The sequence below is a fragment of the Ictalurus punctatus genome, chromosome 4, assembly GCF_001660625.3.
Source record: "Ictalurus punctatus breed USDA103 chromosome 4, Coco_2.0, whole genome shotgun sequence".
Classification (NCBI taxonomy): Eukaryota; Metazoa; Chordata; class Actinopteri; order Siluriformes; family Ictaluridae; genus Ictalurus; species Ictalurus punctatus.
Window position 1 is genome coordinate 12,811,812 of NC_071284.1, and position 25,591 is coordinate 12,837,402.

General features: G+C 38.7%; 2 protein-coding genes across 2 annotated transcripts in view; one reads left to right on the plus strand and one right to left on the minus strand.

The window, feature by feature from the left end:
- arih1 (ariadne ubiquitin-conjugating enzyme E2 binding protein homolog 1 (Drosophila)) overlaps positions 1 to 5,945 on the plus strand; it is a 31,151-nt gene extending 25,206 nt beyond the window's left edge. The window contains exon 14 of the mRNA XM_017466184.3: positions 1,740 to 5,945. Coding sequence (XP_017321673.1) covers positions 1,740 to 1,824 — 85 coding nt within the window. The 3' untranslated portion in view covers positions 1,825 to 5,945. The remainder of the gene's footprint in view (positions 1 to 1,739) is intronic.
- Positions 5,922 to 20,158, minus strand: c4h15orf39 (chromosome 4 C15orf39 homolog). Its single transcript, XM_017466183.3, has 4 exons — positions 19,918 to 20,158; positions 14,494 to 17,461; positions 8,848 to 8,876; positions 5,922 to 7,797 (listed from the first exon to the last, which is right to left on the minus strand). Exons 2-4 carry the CDS (start codon positions 17,417 to 17,419, stop codon positions 7,792 to 7,794), a joined length of 2,961 nt encoding a protein of 986 aa, XP_017321672.2. The 5' UTR covers positions 17,420 to 17,461; positions 19,918 to 20,158; the 3' UTR covers positions 5,922 to 7,791.
- Positions 20,159 to 25,591: the final 5,433 nt, after the last annotated feature.

Here is a 25,591-nt window from a genome sequence, read left to right on the forward strand (position 1 = left end):
GGCCGAAAATAGCAAAAAAGCAATTTCGGTGTTTGGCCGAATAAGTGAAAATGCCGAAGAAATTTGACCGAACAATGACGTGTTTGACGCGACCAAATAGCCTAGCAACCAGAGTGAGACGCGCGAATATCACGACCTTGATGAGGGGGCACGAGCTACGTGCACTTTGGATGTTTACTTTTTTGTTTCTGTTCCGGAGTATTCTGTCACGTCGCAAGACGTAAGGGAGTAGAGTACGGAAGCGGGTAAAGACGTATTTATTTAAGGGCAGGCAGACAAATCCAAATCGTAATCCAAATCGTAATCCAAAAAACGTAGTCAAGATAGGCAAAGGGAATCAAAGTCGCGGTAACAGAAAACAGGGTCAAAACAAGTAACTAGTACTATGGACTGGGAGCGGAAAAACCAGCAGGGAATAAATGAACTAATCTATAGTTTAAACTAACTAAATCTATCAACGAACATAACATACTATATCTACTATAATACTCCGCGAGGTGTACAGGGACGCGAGCGGTATATATCCCCAATATAATCAGCCGTATAGAACCATTGTTTGCACTCTTGTCAGTGCACTTTTTAATGCACATTTTTGTTGTAGGCTCCAGAGTTTTACATTCTTTCAGCAGTCAGTTATAGGCCTAACATAGGCTATTCAAGGGGGGCTCAAAGATGACCACATCAAAATATTTTTATTTTACTCATTTACTTATTTAAAATTATATTGTGCCTTGTTGGTAGCCTATGCCTGCTGGAATGAAAAGAAATGTTCAGTGTTAACTACAATATCAAAATATTTATTTTTTGTAATTGATTTTTTTCTTTGTAAAGCAAGACAAAATAGTAAAAAGCACATTTTAACTATTTAACTCATGCAATGGTGAAAAAATGGCAAAATAAATGCAAAAAACGTTAAAAAAAAAAAAAAAAAAAGTGTTCGGTTTTGGCCTTCAGCTTTCGGCCAAGTTTTTCATTATATTCGGCTTCGGCCAAGAATTTTCATTTTGGTGCATCCCTACTTTTAACCAATATTTTTTACATTTTCTTTTTACATTCAAAATTTTAAATAAGGAATAACATGCATTAGCTAATAAATAAATAACTAGGGTGGACTACAACCTACTGCAACCTACATAAACTTTTTTTTTTTCTCTCTCTCTCTCTTTTCATTTTAATCTTTGCTCTGCCCTCTGATTTTTATTGTCCAGGGTCATACCATGGCCGAGTGAAACTTTTTTCTATTGCCTTTTTCCTGTGAAACGCAGGACCTGTTTGTTTACTGTTTGTTTACTGTTTGTTCAAAAGGTGATAATACAACCATAGTTAAGGTGGTCACATTTAGTATTCATTTGTAAGAGGTTACAGATGTAAATAAATAAATATTCACCTTGAGTAATATCAGAATATCTGATTTAAAAAAAAAAAGCTCTAAATAATACGAACAGTACATCAGTGACTGAGGAACAGGTTTAAAATATTATGTTCATTGTACTTAGTCTTGCTTTGAAATTGGGGAAAAATGCACAAATCAGATAATGTAATGAATCTGTTATGTCTGGCCACTTGTCATTTTGAGTATGTGAGTAGTTGTCTAATTTCAGGCTGGGTTAATCATCTCCTGAGTAAGTCTGCTGTCAGTCTCCATGGCAGTGGAACTCGATCCCTCTCACTGAAAATGTTTTAAATGTAATGATTATGCATCACTTTGTGTCCTATGTAATATTAACTCTTGTGTGCAGATACTGTGAGAGCCGACGGAGAGTTCTGCTGCAGCATGTGCACGAAGGCTATGAAAAAGACCTGTGGGAGTACATCGAGGATTGAGGCAGCGTCCTCCTACTACAGACTCTCGGAGAGTGCCTCCACCAACTAGAGCGCTGATGCAACTGAACCGGGGCAGCACAAGCCTCAAGCTGCTGCCCTATTCCCTACCGCCATCCCATCATCCCGCCCACCTCATTTTCTCTTTCCCCCCGGTGGCTTTTTGGTTTTCATACTGAAAATAAATTATATTTAAATGAAAAAGGAATATTCGAAATAAAATAATGTGTACAGCAGTATTGTTAACAGTGAACAAGCGTGGAGACTGAGATTCAAGAAAAGCAAGTGGATGGTTTAAAAAAGAAAAGAAAGAAAAAAAAAAAAGAAAAAAACTTGTCCAGGCTGGTGTTGTAACACTTCTTCCCCATCATCTATTACCTTTTTCATGGATGTTTTTAGTTCATTTTATTTTATTTTGGCCTGTTTGTTAGTTTGCAGGCAGTGGACTTTTTTCATAATGGCTTTAATTGTCCTGATCATGTCCTCTTGCATGGTCAGGTCCATGTCTGGGTTGCTGAATGTTTGCTCAAAAAAAAAAAAAAAAAAAAATCAAATTGGTATTTTTCAATTTGTACATAATGCATATGCATGGGCGTTAAAGAGCAGGAGTGGCACGTGTTTGCATACTTTTTAAATTTAAGGAAATATTTATTCTTTTTGAATATTAAGGGAAAAAACCCAGATGTATATTTGCTGTGTAGATTGAGTATCTCTCCCTGCCCTCGTTTGTCCTTCTTCCGACGTGTTTCGGACGTTGGATGCTTAACCCAAAACAGGAGTCCAAATCTCTCGATCCTTATCACTCCGTCAAACTGGAGCATGTCTGTAATAGACTAAAGACTGAACTCTGCCAAAAGAAAAGGAAAAAAAAAAACAAAGCAGTATGCCAAGGAGGAACATTTAGTTTGCTGCAAGTCTAATTAGCTGAAAGCAACAAGAGCTCACCATCATGAAGAGACCAAGAATAGAACGCTATCGTTTTGACATAATCCTTACAGATAGTTGTAAGACACAGGAAGACCGTGGAAACACATGCTAGCCAACAAGAATATGGCACGCAACCGGGCTCACGGGTTTGTGTATCTCCCCCCCAAGCAAATAGATTTTGAACTGTGATCTCATTTTAAAGTGATAACTTTTGGGAGCCAAACTGAGTGACATTCACTCATTTTATATATATATATATATATATATATATATATATATATATATATATATATATATATATATATATATATATATATATATATATATATATATATACACACACATACATACATACACACGCATACACACGTGTGTGTGTGTGTGTATGTATATTTATATACAGTGCCCTCCACTAATATTAGCACCCATGGTAAATATGAGCAAAGAAGTCTGTGAAAATTGTCTTTATTGTTTAAACTTTTGATCTTTTGTTCAAAACATTCACAAAAATACTCTGCTCTCATGCATATTAAACAATTGCAAGCAAACTACAGGTTTATATATATAAAAACGTTAAATATAGGTGTGCAACAATTATTGGCACTCTTATGAGAAAAATATATTAGAAATGTATTCCTATTGATATTTTACATTTTTTAAGTACACCTAGGTGACTAGGAACAGGAAATTGTTCAACCGTGACTTCCTGTTTGACAGGGGGTATAAATATGAGGTAACACATGAGCCAAATTCCCTTAGTCATTCGTAACAATGGATAAGACCAAGTTGAGCTTCACAAAATGGGATGTGGCTGTAAGAAAATAGCACAAGCATTGAAAATGCCCATTTCCACCAGCAGAGCAATAATTAAGACGTTCCAGTCAACTGGAAATGTTATGAATCAACCTGGAATTGGAGGCATGTCTATATTGTCTCAATACACTGTGGTTCGAGTGGCCAAAAAATCTCCAAGGATCACAGCTGGAGAATTGCAGAAGTTAGTTGCGTCTTGGGGTCAGAAAGTCTCCAAAACTACAATCCGAAGTCACCTACATCTCCACAAGTTGTTTGGAAGCGTTTCAAGAAAAAAGCCTCTACTCTCATCCAAAACAAACTCAAGCATCTTCAGTTTGCCAGACACTACTGGAACTTCAAATTGGATTGGGTTCTATGGTCAGGTGAAACTAAAATAGAGCTTTTTGGCAATAAACACCAGAGGTGGTTTTGGCACACACAGAGAGGTAGCCGTATGGAAAAGTACCTCATGCACATGGTTTAATATGGTGGTGGCTCTTTTATGTTTTGGGTCTGTTTATCTGCCAGAGGACCTGGACATTTTGTTAGGATACATGGCATCATGGACTCTATCAAATATCATCAGATTATTTAATGAAAACCAGCCTAGTTGGGTCTTCCAGCAGGACAACGATCCAAAACATACATCAAAATCAACACAAAAATGGTTTACTAACCTCAGAGGTCTCAGATCCCTTGCCATGTATTCTCCAACCTCATCAGGCATTATAGGAGAGGACTCAGAGCTGTTATCTTGGCAAAGGGAGGTAGCAAATAATTGTTGCATACCTATATTTAACAAAGTTTTTTTTATATATATAAACCTATGTTGTGTTTGCAATTGTTTGATATCCATGAGTATTTTGTAAAAAAAAAAAAAAAAAAAAAAATTAACAAAAGATCAAAATGTTAAACAATAGAAAATTTTTCACAGCCTTCTTTGCTCATATTTACCAAGGGTGCCAATATTATTGGAGGGCACTGTATGTGTGTGTGTGTGTGTGTGTATATATATATATATATATATATATATATATATATATATATATACACACACACACACACACACACACACACACACACACACACATCTTTCTCTCTCTCTCGTAAGGTTCCTTTTCTTCCCAAAAAATATTTCTTTGGTGCACTTGTGGAGCAGGTTTGAAGGCATTGACATGTATGGTTGGAATGTTCAGTTAATAGCATTAGTGAAAGCAAGCTGTCTGCATTGAGCCAATGTCAAGCACATGTGTATATTGAACCATGCAGATCTGGTAGTCGGTCATCTCTTGTTTTGCTGTGAAATTTCATGTGCTTTTAATCATGTTTAGCTCAGGGGTCATGTGTATTAAAGATTCTCATTGTACAAGTGCTGATCTTTTCCCCCTTTTTAACAAGTTGCGCTGATTTGTTTTTATTATTAGTACTTTACCCTGAGGCGCCTTTATACACATGAGGACGTGTCACTTGGAATGAATTTCATCAAGAGCTCTAGTAGTCTGGTAGCAGAGCATTCTATTAGCAGATATGGTTGAGCCTACATGTTGTCATGGATGGAGTTGTATGTTTGTATTAACACGTGTTAAGATTCCGAGAACAACATGCCATAGTGTTGATTGCTTTGCATATAGTGTGTGCGCGCGTGTGGGTTTCAGTGTCTAGCTGGTATCTGGGTGGATTGAGGCAAGGCATCCGTGCACACAGCGCCAGTGCAGATGAGCTCATGATGTGCTCAGTGTCCATCTAGGAAATGGACTGGACAGAAGGGGAGTGCATTACAAAATGTTATTAAAACTGTCTTTAAAAGGCATTCTCTCGCTTAAATTACACGTGTGTGTGTGTGTGTGTGTGTGTGGGCTGGGGGTGGTGTCAGTAGAGCTCTCCATCAGCAAGGTGTTCTATATGCATCTGAAATACACAGAAGGCCGAGAGCAGTGAAGGGTCTTCCACGTAAACATTGCTAATTTGATTACTAAACTGTTTGTATCACTACTGATTGGATTTAGTCAAAACTTTCCTCAGTCACTGTGGTTCTCTTCACATCTGGAAGTGGAGTTTGTGGAACTGGCCAGTGATCACAAGGCTGCTTCTTTTCTGCAGATCATCATGGACGTTACTGCGTCTGTCAGACCAGTTGCTTCTCAACGATCTCAGTATATTCAGTCTTGTCTCATGGTCCGCCCAGATCCCAGTGTAATATTCACCGTAACAAAATAAGCAGCTACTTTCATTTGGTTCAGACGTCAAAAAAAAGAGAAAGTTTTAATACTTTTCTACATATCTTTATGCTATTCAAATGTTTGGTTTCTTATATACATAGTGTAAAATGTGAAATAAATTAGTTGTCTGTTTTGGAGAAAATGAATATTAAAAGTGCAAAATGTTGCAAGATTTTTTTTTTATTTTGGTGTCAGTTCTTTTTTTCCTGTGTTCTAGTTTCAAAACAGTGCATTTGGGTTTTCTTTAAACTCGTGAAATCTGTGGATAACAGCATAAACCTCTGATCTTATTTTAACCATAAGAGGGAGCTGTGACAATATTTACTACATCAGCAAATGCAATGAAGGAGCTTGAATTAAAACAGAAGCAGGAATTCAACCTCAAGGAAGACACATTTCTAATTCAAGTTTGAGCTACACCTGGATATTTAACAAAAATATAATGTAAACAGAAGTCAAATCAAAACAGATTTTCCTCAGCAGCAATTTCATGGCAGAGTAACCCCAAAGCATAATGTGGGAGGGAGAAAGAAAGAAAGAAAGAAAAAAAAAAAACATCCCCCAGCATTATTGAAATGCAAAGTTGGGTCTAAAAACAGTTCTACCATTTTATAACATGGCTTTAATCTCTCATTTCCCCAAATATAAACAAACAGCAGGTATGATGGAAAATGGAAAGGCAGTTTAGACTGTCACTAGCTATGGCTGATTTAAAGCACGGTAAGATGGTGGGGAAAAAAAAAAAAAAAAAGGTAAACATGAGAGTCCTTTGGTAAATGATCACAGTCTTGGAATGAAGAGCACCTGAAATGTTTGGGTTTGGAACATCTCAAACATGCACCTGACCAAAACTGGTTCAGCAGCTGTTAAAACTTTAAAAACAGACCCCACTCTTTATAAATATATTAATCTATTGTAAAAAGTGATCGTCAGAGTTAAAAAGCATGCTAAATATATTCACATTTTAAAATACAAAGAAGCAAAAGTTTGCAGTTTAAAAAACAAAACAAAACAAAAAAAACACTTCAGTCCTCAATTTGAAGCCACCCTTTCTTATAGTCCACTAGCAGCTCCAGGTAGTACTGCCACTCTGGCTCACTGTCATACTTAACCTCAAACACAGTCTTCAGTGGGTTGGGATGGGACTCGTGGATACGCAGGACTACACCCTTGTACCACACCTCTGTCTTATCATTTTCTTCATACAGATGGCGGATCCTTTTGCCCACTAGATCCGGGTAGCTGTTCCTCATGGTCTGGTGGGTGTTCCGTGCGGCTGAGCGTAGTACCCATCTCCTCCTATGCTCTGAAGGACACGGAGTAGAGAGATAGGGGCAGTGCTGTGATCTTGAGGAGAACTCCCTCACTCCGTGTTGTGTCCTAGACTCGGAACTTCTACGTTTCTTTTTTCTGTGACAGCGTCTGTGTCTCCCTCTTTGAACCTCAGACTGGTCCGGGACTCTCTGGTAGTGGGACACCTGGCCTCGCCGGCCTTTGGTGTAATAAACTTTCCTGAGTTTTAGAACCATGTCCGAGCGCTTCCTAGTGCTACTGGGCGCACGTCTTGCATACGATGACAACGAGGTCATCTCTGTATCCACATCATTGCTCTCTGAAGAGAGGTCATCAGAGGTCAAGGGGCGCCCCCAGGAATTCTCAGGCTCTTGCTCAGCCTCTGACTCGATCTTCACTTCAATGTGAGCCTCTACATCGGTGCAGGCTGGGTGTATGTTCTCCCATGTTTCTACCTCCAAACAGTTGGTGAATGTCCAGCTTTCAGATTCCTCAGCAAGCCCATCCTCTTCTGAGGAAGTGTTGTCACCTAAAAACCTTCTCTTGCTGGCACCTTTAACCCTCCCTTTGCTCTGAAGACTTTTCTGGCAAGATGTTCGCGTCAGGCTCTCCAGGCATGTGGCAGTATCTGGCGTGTGTTGCCTTGGTGATATGCAGTGCACCTCAAACCCGTTAAAAGAACTATCAGCTTCAACAGAGCATTGCACACATTCTTTTTTAAAAGTGGAGTTCACTTCTATTCCTAGAGAGAAACAAGGGCAAAGTTAGAGTCACTTTTCTTTACTCAAGCAAAACAAAATAAATCAATCATCTACACTCTCAGTACTAAACTGAACCTTCCCTGTTGATTTGCATCCCCAAACCATTTTTATTAAAAAAAACAAAAAAAAGGTACACCACATTCCCATTTCTATAATACTATGAACAAAACATGCATGATTGAGGGTTCCACCCAAGCCACAAGGAAAAATTTAATACAGTTTAGTGTAATAGAGTAAAATATCGCACTGATAATGCACGTCATTTTATGCTATTTTACATGGAAATATTGGGGAAAAAATTCTATACTTCTCATTAAACTGCAAAAATTACTAGTGGATTTAAACAACTAATCATTAGCTGTATAAAAGGTACCAGAAAAGACCAGAAGGACAAGAAGATTAAAGAAACGATGTGGACACCACTAGTCTTGGATAGTTTTGGTCTGTTACCAAGATTAAGAACGTACTAATATAAAAATATTAGCAAATAAAGAACGGCTGAATATAGACATGAGGAAGTCTGTCAATGTATTTAGCTAACACAATTAGAGAAAATCTGGCCCAGACGATTGATGGTGTAAAATAAGTATCTGGCAAAAACATCTTTCTATAAACTTTCCTGCATGTATGGAGTAAAAAGGAAGTAAAAACCTTGGTGGAAAGGTAGAGGAAGCTGAATGAGATATCTAGGCCGAGTAAACACCTGCACTGTTTTATCAACGGATGCCCGAGATGCTTCTTTGCTAGGGGATGTGTGCAACAGGTTTGACAGTGATCCCAAACCACATCACTTCCTACAGCTCACCACCACATCCGATGACATTATGCAGAAGATGGCTCTACATGCAACAGTGCATGAGTGGGATTGTGTCTTTCCTGCAGTCTTCTCTACATTTAAAGAATGAACTCAAAGCTATACTGACAGCTAAGAGCATGAAGATAAGAGAGGAAAGTATATAAAAGCTTAGCTTCATGAATGAAGTGAGTGAACAGAAGAAAGCAGTGTGGGGCAACAGAGGAAGGGGAAGTACCTTTTGTGCATCATCTGTAGGAGTAGAATCTGCAAAATAAAAAAATAAAAAGGGTTCAAAACAAAATAAATCTGAAATTAAAAAAACAAGTATATAAAAAAATAAGACATTAAATTGGTCAAAGTAAAAAAAAAAAAAATACAGAAAATAATTCAAATCGATTAGCCCATTTCATCTAGTAGTCCTTTTCAATAAAATATAGTTTTGTGAAAAAATTACCAATGAACAGTGCTGTGGAGAAGTATCTGCTCATTTCTTCTGTTTTTGTGTAAATCTTACACTAAATAGTTTTAGATCTTCAAATGAAATACACCATAAAACAAAGGCAAGATGAGTAAACACACAATAGTTTACATTTTTTTATTGAAGCAAAAAAACAAAAACAAAAACTAAAGAAAACAGGTGATCCAACACCTATCAAAACTTTCAACTTTGGCATAGTGCGTTACTGGGTAAAACCTTTTAACCAACTTCATGCTGTTGAAAAAGTTCTATTTAAGTGTTGATTGATTGAACAGGGTTTGCAGTAATCAGGACTGATTGCGTCTAGTCCAGCTGAACCCCATTATGAATTCAGTTTCATAGATTTGGGGAATTAGTAACATTTTCACAAGGACCAGCTGGTATTGGATAACTTTTTTGCTTCAATAAATATCATTTAAAAACTATGTTTTGTGTTTACTCAGGTTGCCTTTGTTTTATCTTAAATTTTGTTTAAATTTGTGAAAGAATTTTGTATTTTTGTTATGTATAACCAACAGTTAGAATTATTACTTAGAAGCATAATCTAAATCCATAGTGCACTTGTTGATCAAGTTATATTCTAAGTGTTTACTGAGTTAGATGAATTCTGTGTCTTACTGAACAGTAGGCCTAATAGTTTTCTGTTTAAGCCCGTAACTTTCTGCACGGCAGGCATAATCTAAAACTATAAAACACTTTCTAACAAGTGACATTCGAAGTGTGTAAATTAAGAACCTTGTGTTTGTCAAAAACAGCTTCAGTCTATGGCAATAAAAATAGCAATTAGACACATACCAGAACTGTGTTTCCAACCAAAGCCCTCTAAGCTTGCAAATCAGTGTCAAAAGAAAAGATAAGACTTCCAGGAGGAAGAGTACCAGGCTGGGACTATAGGGTGAATTATGGGACAATGTAGGGATGTCACGATACTAAAAATCTAGTAGTCAGTACCGATACCACCAAAAGTACACGATACCCGATACCAAAGTGTGGTATAAAAATAAATTCACACACACACACCCACCCATCCCATATACTCTGAATGCAAGCATTAGTTTAAATTCACTGATATGGTGGGAGGCCAAAACGATTTATTAAAACCATGAACATTTGAATAATTATTAGTGACAGTAGCTACATTTAGCTGACAGGACACGGGCTGAATGGCGATGCATGGTGGCCCATTAGGAGGTAGTTTATAACACTGCAATGCGTTAGTGTCGTTAACAAATAACTGGCTATCGCAAACATTACATGGAGCATAAGGTTAGCTGGTTTCACGGCTACAATGCCAGCTGCCTCAAACAAACATAATATAGGACCGCCTTTCAGGTGCTTTGCCAATGTCCAGGTGTTTCCTCGCATTGTTTGAAATGAACGATAGCATCGGCTGCACAACAGAAACCGATACTAGCTTTCCTCTCATCAAGTTGGGGTGGAGCTAAACTTGTTAAGCTAGGTAAATTTTATTTCGTCACACACAGTCATAAAATGCATTTCACTACATATTGTACCATGTATGGTTGTGTGTGACAAAGTTCGAATGTGTCATACGTTTACATTTGTTAATTTAGCAGACACTTTTATCCAAACCGACTTACAAATGAGAAAATACAAGCAAAAACACAAGTCCCAGTGAATGAGCTTTTACTATAGAAACAGTAATGTATTATAATGAGCACATTCATATTAACCTACTGTTCATGTTTCTGGCGGAACTACCATCTGAGCAGTGAAGTTATACAACAATGATGCACACCATCGGACTGATTCAACTGCAATGTGGTATAACTGGTTATAATTGCTTTATGAGCACATGTAGCAGGTATTCTCAGAAACAGGTACTGTATGCATTTCTAAGAGCCTAAACAAGCTGCAATTATGGAACTTGCATAACTGTAAATGATCGTCACACTTTGAGTAAATGTTTAATTTATGCATGTCTCGGTGGAATGTTCCGGAGAGCGATTAATCTCAATGATTTACAGATGTGTACATTTATTGTAAGTTATGACTTGCTTGATCGAGAAGTCGCAGCAACATCTGTAGCAATATGTATATATATATTTTTATTAAAGAAATGCTTAGCTAGCCTGTTATTTCTATAAGTAAATATAAAGGAAATAAGAGGTGATTGATTATCACCTATTCCATTTATCACCATTTCTATCACCATTTATCCTCTACTCTTAATAATGTACTCAAAAAAACCTCAATTACCCCTGCACACAAGATAAGTATCATAGCTAATGATCACAAAAATATAAAGAACAATTAAAATTGCAATCTTGTGTCTTATCTCATCAAAATGAAAATCAACATGAACAAGGGAATTACAATCAGATGACAAATTAAAGGAAAAACCAAAAAAATAAAAATTAAATGCCATTGTTGTGCTATGGAGGAATTTTGCTGCCAGGGTTTGGGTCCATTTGTGTCCTTAGAAGGAAGAGTCGCTTTAAGTCAATACAAACGCATTCTAACATTTCTATCCCAATGGGAATTTCTCTTCCACTGGTTGATGAATATTTTAACTCAACCTAATTGAACACATATTGGAGATTTTGGAATGATCTATTAATGCTCCCCACCACCAATACACCAGTTGAGGGATTATCTTCCAAGGAGAACATATACTGATACATATATATCTTCCACGTCCCACTGAACATATACTGGTGTCTCAATAAGCTGGGGTTGTACTTTATTGCTCAGCCCGTATGACTACACTCACCGTCCATTATATTACGAACGCCTGTACAACTTCATGCAGTGATCTAAACCAGCCAATAATGCGGCAGCAGCACAATGCAAAAAATCGTACAGATACAGGGCAAGAACTTCAGCTAATGTTCACATCAAACATCAGAATGGGGAACAAGTGTGATCTCAATGACTAATATAGAATATATTCATAAAGTGTAATCAATATGTGTAACTACAAAGTTTACTAATATTTGGATATGTTAATAATCTAATATGTATAACCAATATTTAGAATTCTAATCTAAATCCATAGTACACTTGTTGATCAAGATGAATTCTGTGTCTTACTGAACAATAATTGTTTTTCTGTACCAGCCTGTACCTTTCTATAAAAACTATAAAACACTTTCTAACAAGTGACATTCTAAGTGTGTAAATTAAGAAACTTGTGTTTTGTCTAAAGCAGCTTTACTCTATGGCAATAAATTAGCAATTAGACATTCACCAGAACTGTGTTTCCAACCAAAGCCCTTTAAGCTTGCAAATCAGTGTCAAAATAAAAGATAAGACTTCCAGGAGGAAGAGTACCAGGCTGGGACTATGGGGTGAATTATGGGACAAAGTGAAAATCCTGTTCTGATAAAACAATTAAGAAAATACAACAGAAAACTAATGCACCAGAAATTTAAGATGACATAGACATGAACAAGTAACTGTGGCAAAGAAGATAGATCTGTTTTTAATGAAAAAAGGCAAAACCCCGCCCAAGCTGAGTACACTGTGGAGAAAGGTACAAAAAGGGCTGTACGTGTTTGTATAATTCACACTTTCTGCAGACTGTCTCACTTTACTGTTTCAATAAAATTTAATTACTTTTTGACATCTACTAACCCTCTGTCTCTGAAGGCTGGAAAGATTGTTCGCCATGAGAGTAACTGTGTCATGGTTGTTGTTACCAGATGGGCTGGTCTGAGTGTTTTAGAAACTGCTCATCTCCTGGGAATGAGTCTATATAGTTTACACAGAATCTTGTGAACAGAGTTTGCTGGCTGAAACACCATGTTGATGAGAGAGATCAGAGGGGAATGGCCAGACTGGTCTGAGCTTACAGGAAGTCTATAGTAACTCAAATAAGCACTCTGTACAACCACGGTGAGCAGTAAAGCATCTCATAGAAGAATTTCTTTGATCAGACTATGATTTAAATATGTATATTATGTAATCCATCAGGTCCAATCAGAAGTTAAAATAATCAGAGTGATAAGAAATGTTTTATTCCATCATAGGCCTAACAATGACTTAGAAAGGTATTTCAAATCATGACGAGAGTGACTTCATGTTAAACCAGCATTTAAACATATTAAGCATATGATTATGTGATAAGACATGGAATGTTAATATTCAAAGTATAATTCAATCAGGTATAAATCTGTATAAGATATGAGAGTATTCATGTATATTAAATCAAACAAACCAGGACAAGCTGATGTAACTCCAGCTTGTGAGGAATCATTGAGTACACTTTCCTCATTGGCAGTCTGTATCTTTTTCTTCCTAGCTCGTTAACTTGTTATCTGTCATTCCTTAGCATGTATCCACTATTACTGCCAAGCTTTATGAGTAGGACGTTAGAAAAATACAGGATATGCACGCACTGATAATGCCACCTGTCAGTGAACACGTGACTTTTTTTCTAATCTTCAACTGTCCAGTTTCAATGAGTCAGTGCCCATGATATCCTCAGATTCCTGATCCAGGCTGACAGGAGTGGAACACAATGCAGTACTCTGCTGTTGTAGCCCTTCCACCTCAAGGTCAAAGTTTTGTGCATGCTGAAATGCTTTTCTGCTCACAATGGTTGTAAATAACGATTATTTAAGTTCCAATATCCTTCCTGGCAGATCAAATCAATCTGGAAATTTTCCTCTGATCTCTCTGATCAATAAGGCGTTTCCACCCACAGAACCACTGCTCACACAATGTTTTTGTTTTTCGCACCATTTTGTGTAAACTCTAGAGATTGTTGTGTGTGAAAATACCAGGAGATCAGCAGTTAATGAAATACTCTTACCAGTCCATCTGGTACTAACATTCACGACACAAAGTCACAGACATCACACTTTTTCTTAATTTTGATGTTTGAGGTGAACATTAACTGAAGCACTTGACCTGTATCTGTATGATTTGTTTTTTTTTGCATTGTGCTGCTGCCACATGATTGGCTAATTCGATAACTGCATGAACAGGCAATTGTAGAGATGTTCCTAATAAAGTGGATGGTGAGTATATTTTACAAAATGATCAGAGACAGTCTGAATTCTCCACGACTACCTTTTGGACATATAGTTATTTAATTTAAACAAATCTTTGAAGTGATTTGTATCAATCATATGCTGAGGTATTGCATGGTACACCATAGGTTTATTAAGTATTAAAGATACAGAAACAACATGATTCAATGCAACAATGAATAAATGCCCAAAATGTTAAATACATGCAGAAAAGCTGAATAAATGTCATAATGAAATGAAATGATAATAGTTATCCCATTAATTAGCCCGTCAAATGTGAAATTACAATTGCAGCCTCCCCCTCAAGTATATATCAGATCCGAGTGAAATGCATAAATTTTTCTGCATTCCTTGAAAATGTATAAGATCCAGTTTTCATATAGTCTTCAGAAAATTATCAACTCACCAAGGACTTTGCAGACACCTTCATAGTAGAGAAGGTTGAGGACATCTGGATAGATATCTGGCAGGTGTTTGAGGGATAGGAGCCTCCTTAGTTTAGAAGAAAAAGCCCGCTTGTGGAGCTGAGTCAGCTGTCTCTCCTCTGACAGTGTAGTTGGCCGCAACTCAACTCGATGCTCTTGTAGAACCTGGTCTATAAATCTGCCCTGGACCTGAGGAAATAGCAACTCTTTCACCATCAGCATGGGGATGAACACAGCCCCTGCTCTGATGACATGAGGAAAGGGGCATTCTTGAATTTTGACATAGTTCTCAAGCTGGTAAAGAACTCTCTGGAGTGCCCTCGCTGTCTCTTCATCTTTCATCCAGACATCCCTAGCCTTGGAGCCAAGGAGGCATGAGACTTTTTGGGTTTTAGCTGGAGAAGAAGCAGACTCATCCAGGTCCAACCTGGTTAACCAGTTCCTGAGCTCACAATGTGAGGTTTGAGAAATGCAGCCTGATACAAGCCTGCAGAGTGACTGGTGAAGTTCCATGAACTGATACCGGGCCTGTCTACTGCTTATGGCTACTTTATTCTCAACAGGAGTCTGAAGAGCCTCAGGGACTGGAGACGTAGGACTTTTAAAGACATCAGGCAAAATTATTTTAAAGCTAGTCAGTTTAAGGCAATGAGGGGGGATTTTATTGAGGGAAAATGTAGCCTGATTCGTCCGAGTTGGAATTAGGGGTTTGGAAGACAAAGGGGCTGGAAAATCAGATCGTTTTTTGTCACCGTTTTGATTTGGCAGGGCAGCTCCATCAACCGTACTACACGCAATAGTGCATTCAAGGGGTCGTTCTGGCATCTCAACTGTGACTGACTTTGAACCGGAATAAAAGCCACTCTTTATAACTAGGTTGTGTTCGGTGTCACCTTCTGTTGATTCTAACTTGTCCTGTTCCTCTTTAACATTTACATTATGGTTGTTTTGTCTAATCACAGGACTGTGGCTCTCTTTTTCTGACTGGCATGCCTTTTCATCAGGCTTTATTTTCTCAGTTTTGACTTTCAATTTAAAGACACCTTTGGCTACATTTATTTTTGGATCCGTGTTTTGTGCTTCTGGATCGACTTTTGGTGGCTTTGAGTCAGGTGACAGCGTTGGACAACTGGGATCTTGTGCAGGCAACAATACACCTTTAGATTCTAAGTATGCTTTGTAAGGGGCCAGACTAAAGACTTTGTTAATTACTGGCATTGGAGGGGAAGGCGGGTGCTTAGTCTCATTAGCTTTCAGTTGGTGTATCGTTTGAAGTTTAACCAAAGGATAATTTTCATAGCTTTTGTCAGTTTCCACCCTGTGCTTTTTAGATAGGACAGCACCATTACCTGGTTTGTCTGAAAAACATAAACTCTGCTTTTTACTGAATACATCACCAGTGAATGTGGGAGAGGCTGTATAATTGTGACTATTAAAAATACAACGATCTTGTCCCTGGCATGCGCTGTCTGAGGATGAATTTTCAAGATGCAATTCGTCTGAAACCATATAGTGGGTTTGGGGCTCAGTTTGATGGAAAGTCCCTTTAATTCCAAGCTGTCTTTGAGGAGGTTGTTCCTGGTTGGAGTCTTCATTCTGCTCTCGCCGCATGGAAAAGTCCAGGGGTTGTTCTACCTGCTGCATGACAGGAGGACAAAATGGTCTCTTATTGAATGGGTTCATGTGTCTAGTATTTAAGTGTGTACTATAAGCAGGATAAGCAGGTATGGTCCTGACAACTGGGTGGCCAGGTGGGACCACTGTGTAGGGATTCTTGAAATCCCTAAAGAAAGGTTGAAGAAAAGGGCGCTGCCCAGGTAATTGCTGAAAAGTCTCAGATCTGTAAACATCAATGTTATTCTTTGAACAATAAAGCAAGGAATGTTGAGGTACATCTCTATACTTAGATGTGTGAGGACAGTCTTGATAAACCTGCAGGTGCGTTCCATATTGCATCCCAGGCACTGGCTCATACATAGGAGCCAGATCCTTACGTGCCTGTCTGGGCACCTGGAAACGTTGGCAGTGATCAGGTGAAGAGCGGACAAACGGGTGAACTTGGTCATACATATAGTTGCTCTGGCGTGGATCAGAAAAAGCAGAAACCCGTTGAGGTTTGCTTGGGCCAAGACCATGGTAATCTTCTGTGGTTGCATCTTTTAATGGTATCGTCTCTCCACAGTTATCAAAAGGCAATAATCTCTGCTGCATCAAGGCTTCTGACTCCTTTTTATGCATGCATGCCCAGTGACCATAATATGTCATCCGTTCATCCTCAAACATTTGTGGGGGCATCTTTTGCAACCCTTGGTCCATAGTATAGCTGTGACCTACTGTGCACTTTTGGCCAGCACAACAAGGACTATGCCCATACACTGGTTTTGGAATAGCAAGGCCACCAGATTTTTCTGCTGTTGAGGAGGATAAGTTTGTGAAGCCTATAGGGATTTTCCTGAAACGAACAGGGGACCTTAATCCTTCACTATTAGGGCTGTGATTACTCTGACTTCTAGTACAGTAGGAAAGTTTCTGCTTCACTACCTCTTCCTCTGCTACAGTTGGAGAGCCATTGTCATCAGGGAAATTCACATTTTCAGGCCTGTAAATGACTGGATTTGTAATTGACCCCTCTGTGGGTGAAGCATGAACCACAGGGCTCCCTCCATTTCTCACAAAAATCCTAGAGGGGCTCCATGGTGAGGGAAGATCTAAAGTCTCTTGTCCACTGAGAGAACAAGACATATAGGTGTGTCTGTAGGGTAAAGACTTGTTCTGGGAGTACTGAGGCAGGCTGTTGGCTTTGGAAAGCCCTGAAGTTCCCACAGCACCCACTGTACCCTCTAGTCTTGCTCTCTTGCCTTGAGGTAGAGGATCCATCAAACACTGCACCCGCTTACTGTTCATCATTCTGTCCTGTCTTTGAGGTTATATATTCATACCAAATGACACCTATAAAAAGAAGAAAAAAAAACTATTCAGATGGCAAATTTTTACTGGAGGAATAATTATATTTAAATCAGATCTTTCTATATTACATTTTCACACTAGATCAATGCATAATTAACATGGCAAAAATATGATTAGTATTAGAAAAAATATTTACAGATTTCATAGAATATGAAAAGAAGAAATCTAATCAGATTCTTAAAAACCTATGAATGCATTCAGCCTTTGTCTAGACCACTTTGTATTTCTAAAATATTACAATTATTTTAGTATTCTTTTAAATAAAAAAGCTCCAGTACTTTTTTTGGAAAGAGGATACTAGCCTATTATAGGGCATATCCCATTTGTTTGCATAGGTTTATGAAGCCAGTCATATCACAAACTGCACCATGACTACAACAGGATTACATCAGTCATTCTAATAGTTCTTATACTAATACACATTATATCTACAAGCTTAACCACTTTATCAAATTGCTTGCAATTTTACCTGAAGTTATGTACAAAATGTGTCATTTTAGCTGTTCTAATGATCTAAAACCTGCCATGGTCTATTTACTGAATGAAATTAAGTAAATCAACCACAGTGTTGAGGCATCATTAAAAAATTATTTGAAACACCTTTCTTACATAGAGCTGGTACGTGACACTACATGTCAGTCACTAAAACCTGTTTCCCCAGGCTCTACCAGGGCGGCACCATCTGAACAGCCAAGATTATACCCATCATCGAGTAGTAAATTAAACAATGCACACACCCCAGTTCATATTCATGCAGTGAGAATGGAGAACGCCTAAATTACAACTAAATTAAATCCTGAAATAAGTAAACACAAATCAACTGCTCTGTAGTTGAGCTGAGCTAAGGTAAGTTAATTAGCTTATATAGCTTATATATATTATACACACACACACACACACACACACACACACACACACACACACACACACACACACACACACACCCGACCACACATTGATTCACACACTATGGACAATTTAAAGATGCCAATCAGCCTACAGCACATGTCTTTAGACTGGGGAAGGAAAACGGAGTGCCCGGAGGAAACCCCGAAGCATGGGGAGAACATGCAAATTCCCTGAACCCCCAAGGTGTGAGGAAACCGTGCTAAACACTAAGCCACCGTGCACCAGGTAGGGAGGTAGGTAGGTCGGTAGAGAGAGATAGAGATAGAAACTGGATATAGATATATACATTAGACTGACCGATATTTGGTACAATAGCTCTTAAACTCATTTTTAACTGTCAGTTGGGTTTATACTTTACTGGCATCTCAGTGTTTATATTCAACTTGTAAGGGATGCACCCAATTAAGAAAGAGTAATGACTAAGGCGGTCATATTTTGATTCAAAGATTAATATGTTTAATCACTAAAGGAATAAGGAATACAGGCTTTATCCTGTGAAATGCTAATCTCTGTTGATTTGACGTGATGAATCACAAATCATTCAATAAACATATTGCTCAATGCCCAAATGTATTGTATCTTTGTATCTATGTTTTGAACTCTTAACTGTAACTGTTTTGTGTAATTTGAGCGACCTTGAGTGTGCAGAAAGGCTCTATAAAAAACAACATTATTATTATTATTATTATTATTATTATTATATTCCAAAATTGGACTAATTAATGCCATAAATGTACTTGGTGTACACTAGACAAAGTGCTGGTAGAGGTAACAGGGAGCTGTAGGCTCAATCCCAAATGGCTCCGTGCTCTCTACTAAGGCAGTGTATTAAATAGTCTAGTCTAGTAATCTAGTTAGTGCACTTAATATGCAGTAAGGGGGCATTTGGGATACAGTGCCGGTGGTGCAGAGTGGCTCTGGGGAGATGTCCCAGAGGATCATGATGAAACATCTCTGACTTTCATCACGGGAAAAGACGACGCACAAATCGACTATCAACCGGCGCGTGTGACATTTAAAAAAAACTGATCTATTTATAAGTATAAACTGGAAAATGTTCAGTTAAAAAAAAAAACCCTGCCACCCAGGCTTGCAAAGTAAAGTTTAAGCGCAGACCGCTTGCATGCCCAGTGGAAATGCCTCTACCCACGCAGCAGCAAACGGCATAAACCCACGAGTTCATTCTCGAATCACTTCCGTCAACAACTCCAACAACTCAGTCAAAACACGCTGCTGCAGTGTGAGCAGTTTCCCCTCACATTAATGGCACACTACTCAAACTTAACATCTGTAAAATTTTAATCCATGTTATGAATGAAACTTCTTCCCTTCACGCGCACTACCCCACTAACAAACTTGCTGCCCCTCTCGTGCTCTCAAAGTCCAGGCAAATACTAAAGCGCAGCTCAAATCAGACACACCTAGTGAAGACTGCAACATAAAAGATAGCGTGCAGGGATGACTCTCAACATTTCTTTCTCTACTATCCTCACAGTGCTCACAAACAACACGCATCAACAAGAACTCACCGAAGAGAGAAACTCCTGCTCGTCCAAAAACCGGCCCAATTAGACTAGCCATGCCAAAATCGAAAGTTTGCCGCCACCATCATCACCATCATCATCATCATCATCATCATCATTCTTGTAAATAAGCTCGATCCCATAGAAAGCGTTTGGAGAACTCCAAGGGAATGGAGATATTGTGAAGGCTGAACAGATAGTACTGCCTTATTTTTCTCAAGAGTTTGTAGGCGTCAGTCCAAAAGTATGTAAGCTGTTGGCGCACGGTCAGCCAATTACAACATGACAGAAAAAGAGGGAGGATCTAAAGGTTTCAAGCACAATAATGTGTGTGTGGTATTTTTTAAACATTAACAGCAACGAAAAAGTGAAGCGTTTATTTACATACGTGACGCCGAAATCCGAGTATTAGCAAATGCATGTTATACCAACAATGTCATATACTTCTGAATTCTTTAAAACATTAAACAGTCAAAGTTAATCCTCACTGACCTAAGATCAGCATTAGTGTGTTTACTCTTTCTAAAGTATGCTACACATGTGTGGCATTATTTGAAATATTTAGTTTCCTTAAACTCATTTTTGTTTTTCTCTGGGGGAGAGAAACCCTGATCTGTTCCACCTTTATTATGTATTTTTCACATAGGAAATTGAATATAGTGTAGCTTTAACAACAGATTAAGGCATATCATTGGACTGTAATTACCTTTCAGAATAAAGCTTTCAATGTACATGACATGTACTTTCTAGGTGAAAGATACACACCAGATGTCCAAAGGGTGTTCTCATGAGGGTACCACCCTAGCAACAAAGGAAATATACCATTTAGTACCCTTTATTCCCCTGAGAGTGGAGTTTCCTCATGAAACTAAGATCATGAATGGATCAACCACTCAAATTCTACCAACTCTTTATGTATTCACTTTGTGTCCTGGAAGTTGGGTAAGTTTGTGTATGTGTCACAGCCTGTTTTGAAAAGGAAGTTATTTATGGACATGACAGGGACATTTAAAAAATACTGGATTTTTAACAGTTCTGGATGTCAATTTTCTAAACAGTGTGGCTTATTATGGGTATTATATTCAGGTCTGACAGATCTGAACCTTTGTCAGAATTATTCTTGCCACAAATATCTTATTGACCACAGCATCTTGGTTCATTAACACATTAGAGTTTTTAAAAATAATTGCCTTGACCATTTATGACGATGTAGGCGAGAACAATTACTTACCACACCACTGAGTACAGAAAAATCAGCATTTAAAAGGCAGTACTCTTCTGCTTATTAGTAGCAGTACCTTCAGGCCACTACTAGAATTTCAAGGCATAGAATATGGTTGTAACAGACTGAACCAGGAGTTGTTTTTTTTTGTTGTTGTTTTTGTTTTTTTTAAAAAAATGTTTGCAGTAGTTCAATAAATAAAACCAGTGCATTTAAATTTCGAGAAAACTTATTTCACTGAAAAGCTATTTTCTTTGCTATCTGTTTATGGAATTCTGACATCATACATTGGTTGATGGTTGACCACAAACAATAGCTGTTGCCAGAAATAGATAATATATTAGCAGACTCTGTTGCAATCCTAGCCCTTGTATGGAGCTTCTTACAGTGTTTGCCAATGTCTGCGTTAATGTCAATGTCTGATGCATCACACATAAGTCTTGTAATGTTAGTTGTTTATCTACAGTATCTCACAAAAGTGAGTACACCCCTCACATTTTTGTAAATATCTGACTATATCTTTTCATGTGACAACACTGAAGAAATGACACTTTGCTACAATGTAAAGTAGTGAGTGTACAGCTTGTGTAACAGTGTAAATTTGCTGTCCCCTCAAAATAACTCAACACACAGCCTTTAATGTCTAAACCGCTGGCAACAAAAGTGAGTACACCCCTAAGTGAAAATGCCTAAACTGGGCCCAATTAGCCATTTTTCCTCCCCGGTGTCATGTGACTTGTTAGTGTTACAAGGTCTCAGGTGTGAACGGGGAGCAGGTGTGTTAAATTTGGTGTCATCGCTCTCACACTGCCTCATACTGGTCACTGGAAGTTCAACATGGCATCTCATCTCAAAGAACTCTCTGAGGATCTGAAAAAAGAATTGTTGCTCTACATAAAGATGGCCTAGGCTGTAAGAAGATTGCCAAGACCCTGACACTGAGCTGCAGCACGGTGGCCAAGACCATACAGCGGTTTAAGAGGACAGGTTCCACTCAGAACAGGCCTCACCATGGTCAACCAAAGAAGTTGAGTGCACGTGCTCAGGGTCATATCCAGAGGTTGTCTTTGGGAAATAGACGTATGAGTGCTACCAGCATTGCTGCAGAGGTTGAAGGGGTGGGGGGTCAGCCTGTCAGTGCTCAGACCATACACCGCACACTGCATCAAATTGGTCTGCATGGCTGTTGTCCCAGAAGGAAACCTCTTCTAAAGATGATGCACAAGAAACCCCGCAAACAGTTTGCTGAAGACAAGCAGACTAAGGACATGGATTACGGGAACCATGTCCTGTGGTCTGACGAGACCAAGATAAACTTATTTGGTTCAGACGGTGTCGAGCGTGTGTGGCGGCAACCAGGTGAGGAGTACAAAGTCAAGTGTGTCTTGCCTACAGTCAAGCATGGTGGTGGGAGTGTCATGGTCTGGGGCTGCATGAGTGCTGCCGGCACTGGGGAGCTACAGTTCATTGAGAGAACCATGAATGCCAACATGTACTATGACATACTGAAGCAGAGCATGATCCCCTCCCTTCGGAGACTGGGCCACAGGGCAGTATTCCAACATGATAACGACCCCAAACAAACCTCCAAGACGACCACTGCCTTGCTAAAGAAGCTGAGGGTGAAGGTGATGGACTGGCCAAGCATGTCCCCAGACCTAAACCCTATTGAACATCTGTGGGGCATCCTCAAATGGAAGGTGGAGGAGCACAAGGTCTCTAACATCCACCACCTCCATGATGTCTTCATGGAGGAGTGGAAGAGGACTCCAGTGGCAACCTGTGAAGCTCTGGTGAACTCCATGCCCAAGAGGGTTAAAGCAGTGCTGGAAAATAATGGTGGCCACACAAAATATTGACACTTTGGGCCCAATTTGGACATTTTCACTTAGGGGTGTACTCACTTTTGTTGCCAGCGGTTTAGACATTAAAGGCTGTGTGTTGAGTTATTTTGAGGGGACAGCAAATTTACACTGTTACACAAGGTGTACACTCACTACTTTACATTGTAGCAAAGTGTCATTCCTTCAGTGTTGTCACATGAAAAGATATAATCAAATATTTACAAAAATGTGAGGGGTGTACTCACTTTTGTGAGATACTGTATAAGGAAAGGCAAATAAGAGATTTATTGGTGTGTGTGTGTGTGTGTGTGTGTGTGTGTATGTGTGTGTGTGTGTGTGTGTGTGTGTGTGCTATGACGCTAAAGATTAAAGCAAAATACTATTTGGGTGCAAAAAAAAAAAATCTACTAAATATATATATTTTTTAAAGCCTAATATCATCACTAAATGTCAGTTCACACATTTCTGTCACATAATCATAACACATGAGCATGTTACTTCCAATCCCAGTGAATAGAATTTAAAAAAAAAAAATACAACTATCAGCCATAACATTAAAACTTTCAATTAGAGGTGACGTGAAGGTGAAGATTATCTCATTACAATCACACCTGTCAAGGGGTGGGGGTTGTATTAGGCAGCAAGTGAACAGGCAGTTCTCGATGTTGATGTGTTCTAAGCAGGAAAAACAGGATCTGAGCGTAAGCGTAAGGATCTGAGTACTTTGACAAGGGCCAAATTGTGATGGCTAGACGACTGGGTCAGAGCATCTCCAAAATAACAGGTCTTGCTCCTGTGGAATTGTGGAAGACTCTTCTTCAGCAAAAAGCACTCTTAGGGTCTTGATATCAAAAGATAGACTTTATTATTCAAACAACAAAGCCGAGCTGGTCTTCAGTATGCTTGTCCTCTCTACAGGTTTTTATACAATTCTAAACACTGATTTCATCAGGCGGGGTTTTTCCTCTTTTTTTATTTGATCATACCTTGTCTCTGTGACACCATTAATTTTAAAACTTGAGTCTCCCTCCCTACCTTCCTTTTAATGGTGGCTTGGTACAGCCAGCTCCCTTTTTGAAAAAGGCAGACCGATCAGAGCTCCCGATCTCGAATGGGCATGTGAGCATTAAAACTTGACCATGGAGCAATGGAAGTAGGTGAAGTTTTCTTTTACATCATGTGGACGGTGGTTGCGTGTACGTCGCTTACCTGGGAAAGAGATAACTCCAGAATGCATTACTGGAAAAAGGCAAGCCATTCCTTTGCCCAGAATTTAATGTTCTGGGCAAAGTTCTGCTGGGAATCCTTGGTTCCTGGCATTCATGTGGATGTTACTTTGACATGTACCACCTACCTAAGCATTGTTGCAGACCAAGTACACCTATTCATGGCAACGGTATTCCCTATTTCAGCAGGATAATGAGCCCTACCACATTGCAAAAACTGTTCAGGAAAAGTTTGAGGAACATAACAAAGAGTTCAAGGTGTTGATTTAGCCTCTAAATTCCCCAGATCTCAATCTTAAAAAGATCTCCAATTTTTTAAAATACATAATTCCACTGTGAGGAAAATAATCTACAAATGGCCCAGATTTCAAACGACCAGGACTGGCTGTCCCAGCAAATTCACCCCATGAGCAGATCCTCTGATGCAAAAAAGAAGTCTTCAAGAACCCTAAAATTTCATCAGAGGATCTGCTAGTAAGTCTTGCAACTGTTCACGAAGAGATTGCACAGATTTGACCTGCGTGGGAGGCGTGCCAGGAAAAAGCCTTTGCGAAACTATGTTTTTCGAATGAGCATATTGGCAAAGACCAGGCATTTTGGAATAATGTGCTCTGTACAGATGAATCAAATACCGTTTGGTCACAGTAACAGCAGACACGTTTGGTGCAGACCATAGACAGCTTTTCAGGATAAGCACCTCATACCAACTGGGAAATGTTATGGTTTGGGGTTGCTTCGCTTCCTCAGGGACTGGACAGTTTGCATTCATTGATTCAACTATGAATTCTGCATCATATCAAAAAGTGCTTAAAGATAATGTGAGGCCATCTGTCTGAAAGTTATAGTTGAACTGAAAGTGGAGTTTTCAACAGGTTAATTATCCTAAGCACACTAACAAATCCACCAAGGAATGGTTCATGGACTGGAGCGTTATGGAATGGCCTAGTCAAAGCATGGATTTGAATCTCATTGAAATGTTGTGGGGGGATTTGAAATGGGCAGTACATGAAAGAAAACCCTCGAATATCTTACAACTGAAAGAATATTGCATGGAAGAGTGGTAAAAAATTCCAGCAAGCCAATGACAGAGACTGGTGGACAATAATGCAAAACCCCTACAAGAAGTTATTTCTGCTAAAGGGGGCAATACTAGCTTTTGAAGCCAAGGGTGTACTTACTTTTTCCACTGAAGAATATCACATCTATTGATATTTCTGTTGAATAAATGATTGAAAAAGCAAATTTTCCTTGTGGTTTTGTTTAAGTATATCAACTTTATTAATAGGCCCTGTTTCAAAGATGATCAAATGTTTGCTTGTCCAAATATGTCAAAAAAAGCAATAACTTCCATAGGGTGTATTTATAAATAAATAAACAAGTAAAAACAA

Excerpts from the sequence above, each read along its gene's own strand:
- c4h15orf39 (XM_017466183.3), bottom strand. The coding sequence starts at position 17,419 with ATGATGAACAGTAAGCGGGTGCAGTGTTTGATGGATCCTCTACCTCAA. Across the intron at positions 8,877-14,493 it reads AGGTGTCTGCAAAGTCCTTG|ATTCTACTCCTACAGATGAT; the intron begins GTGAGTTGATAA and ends TTTATTTTGCAG.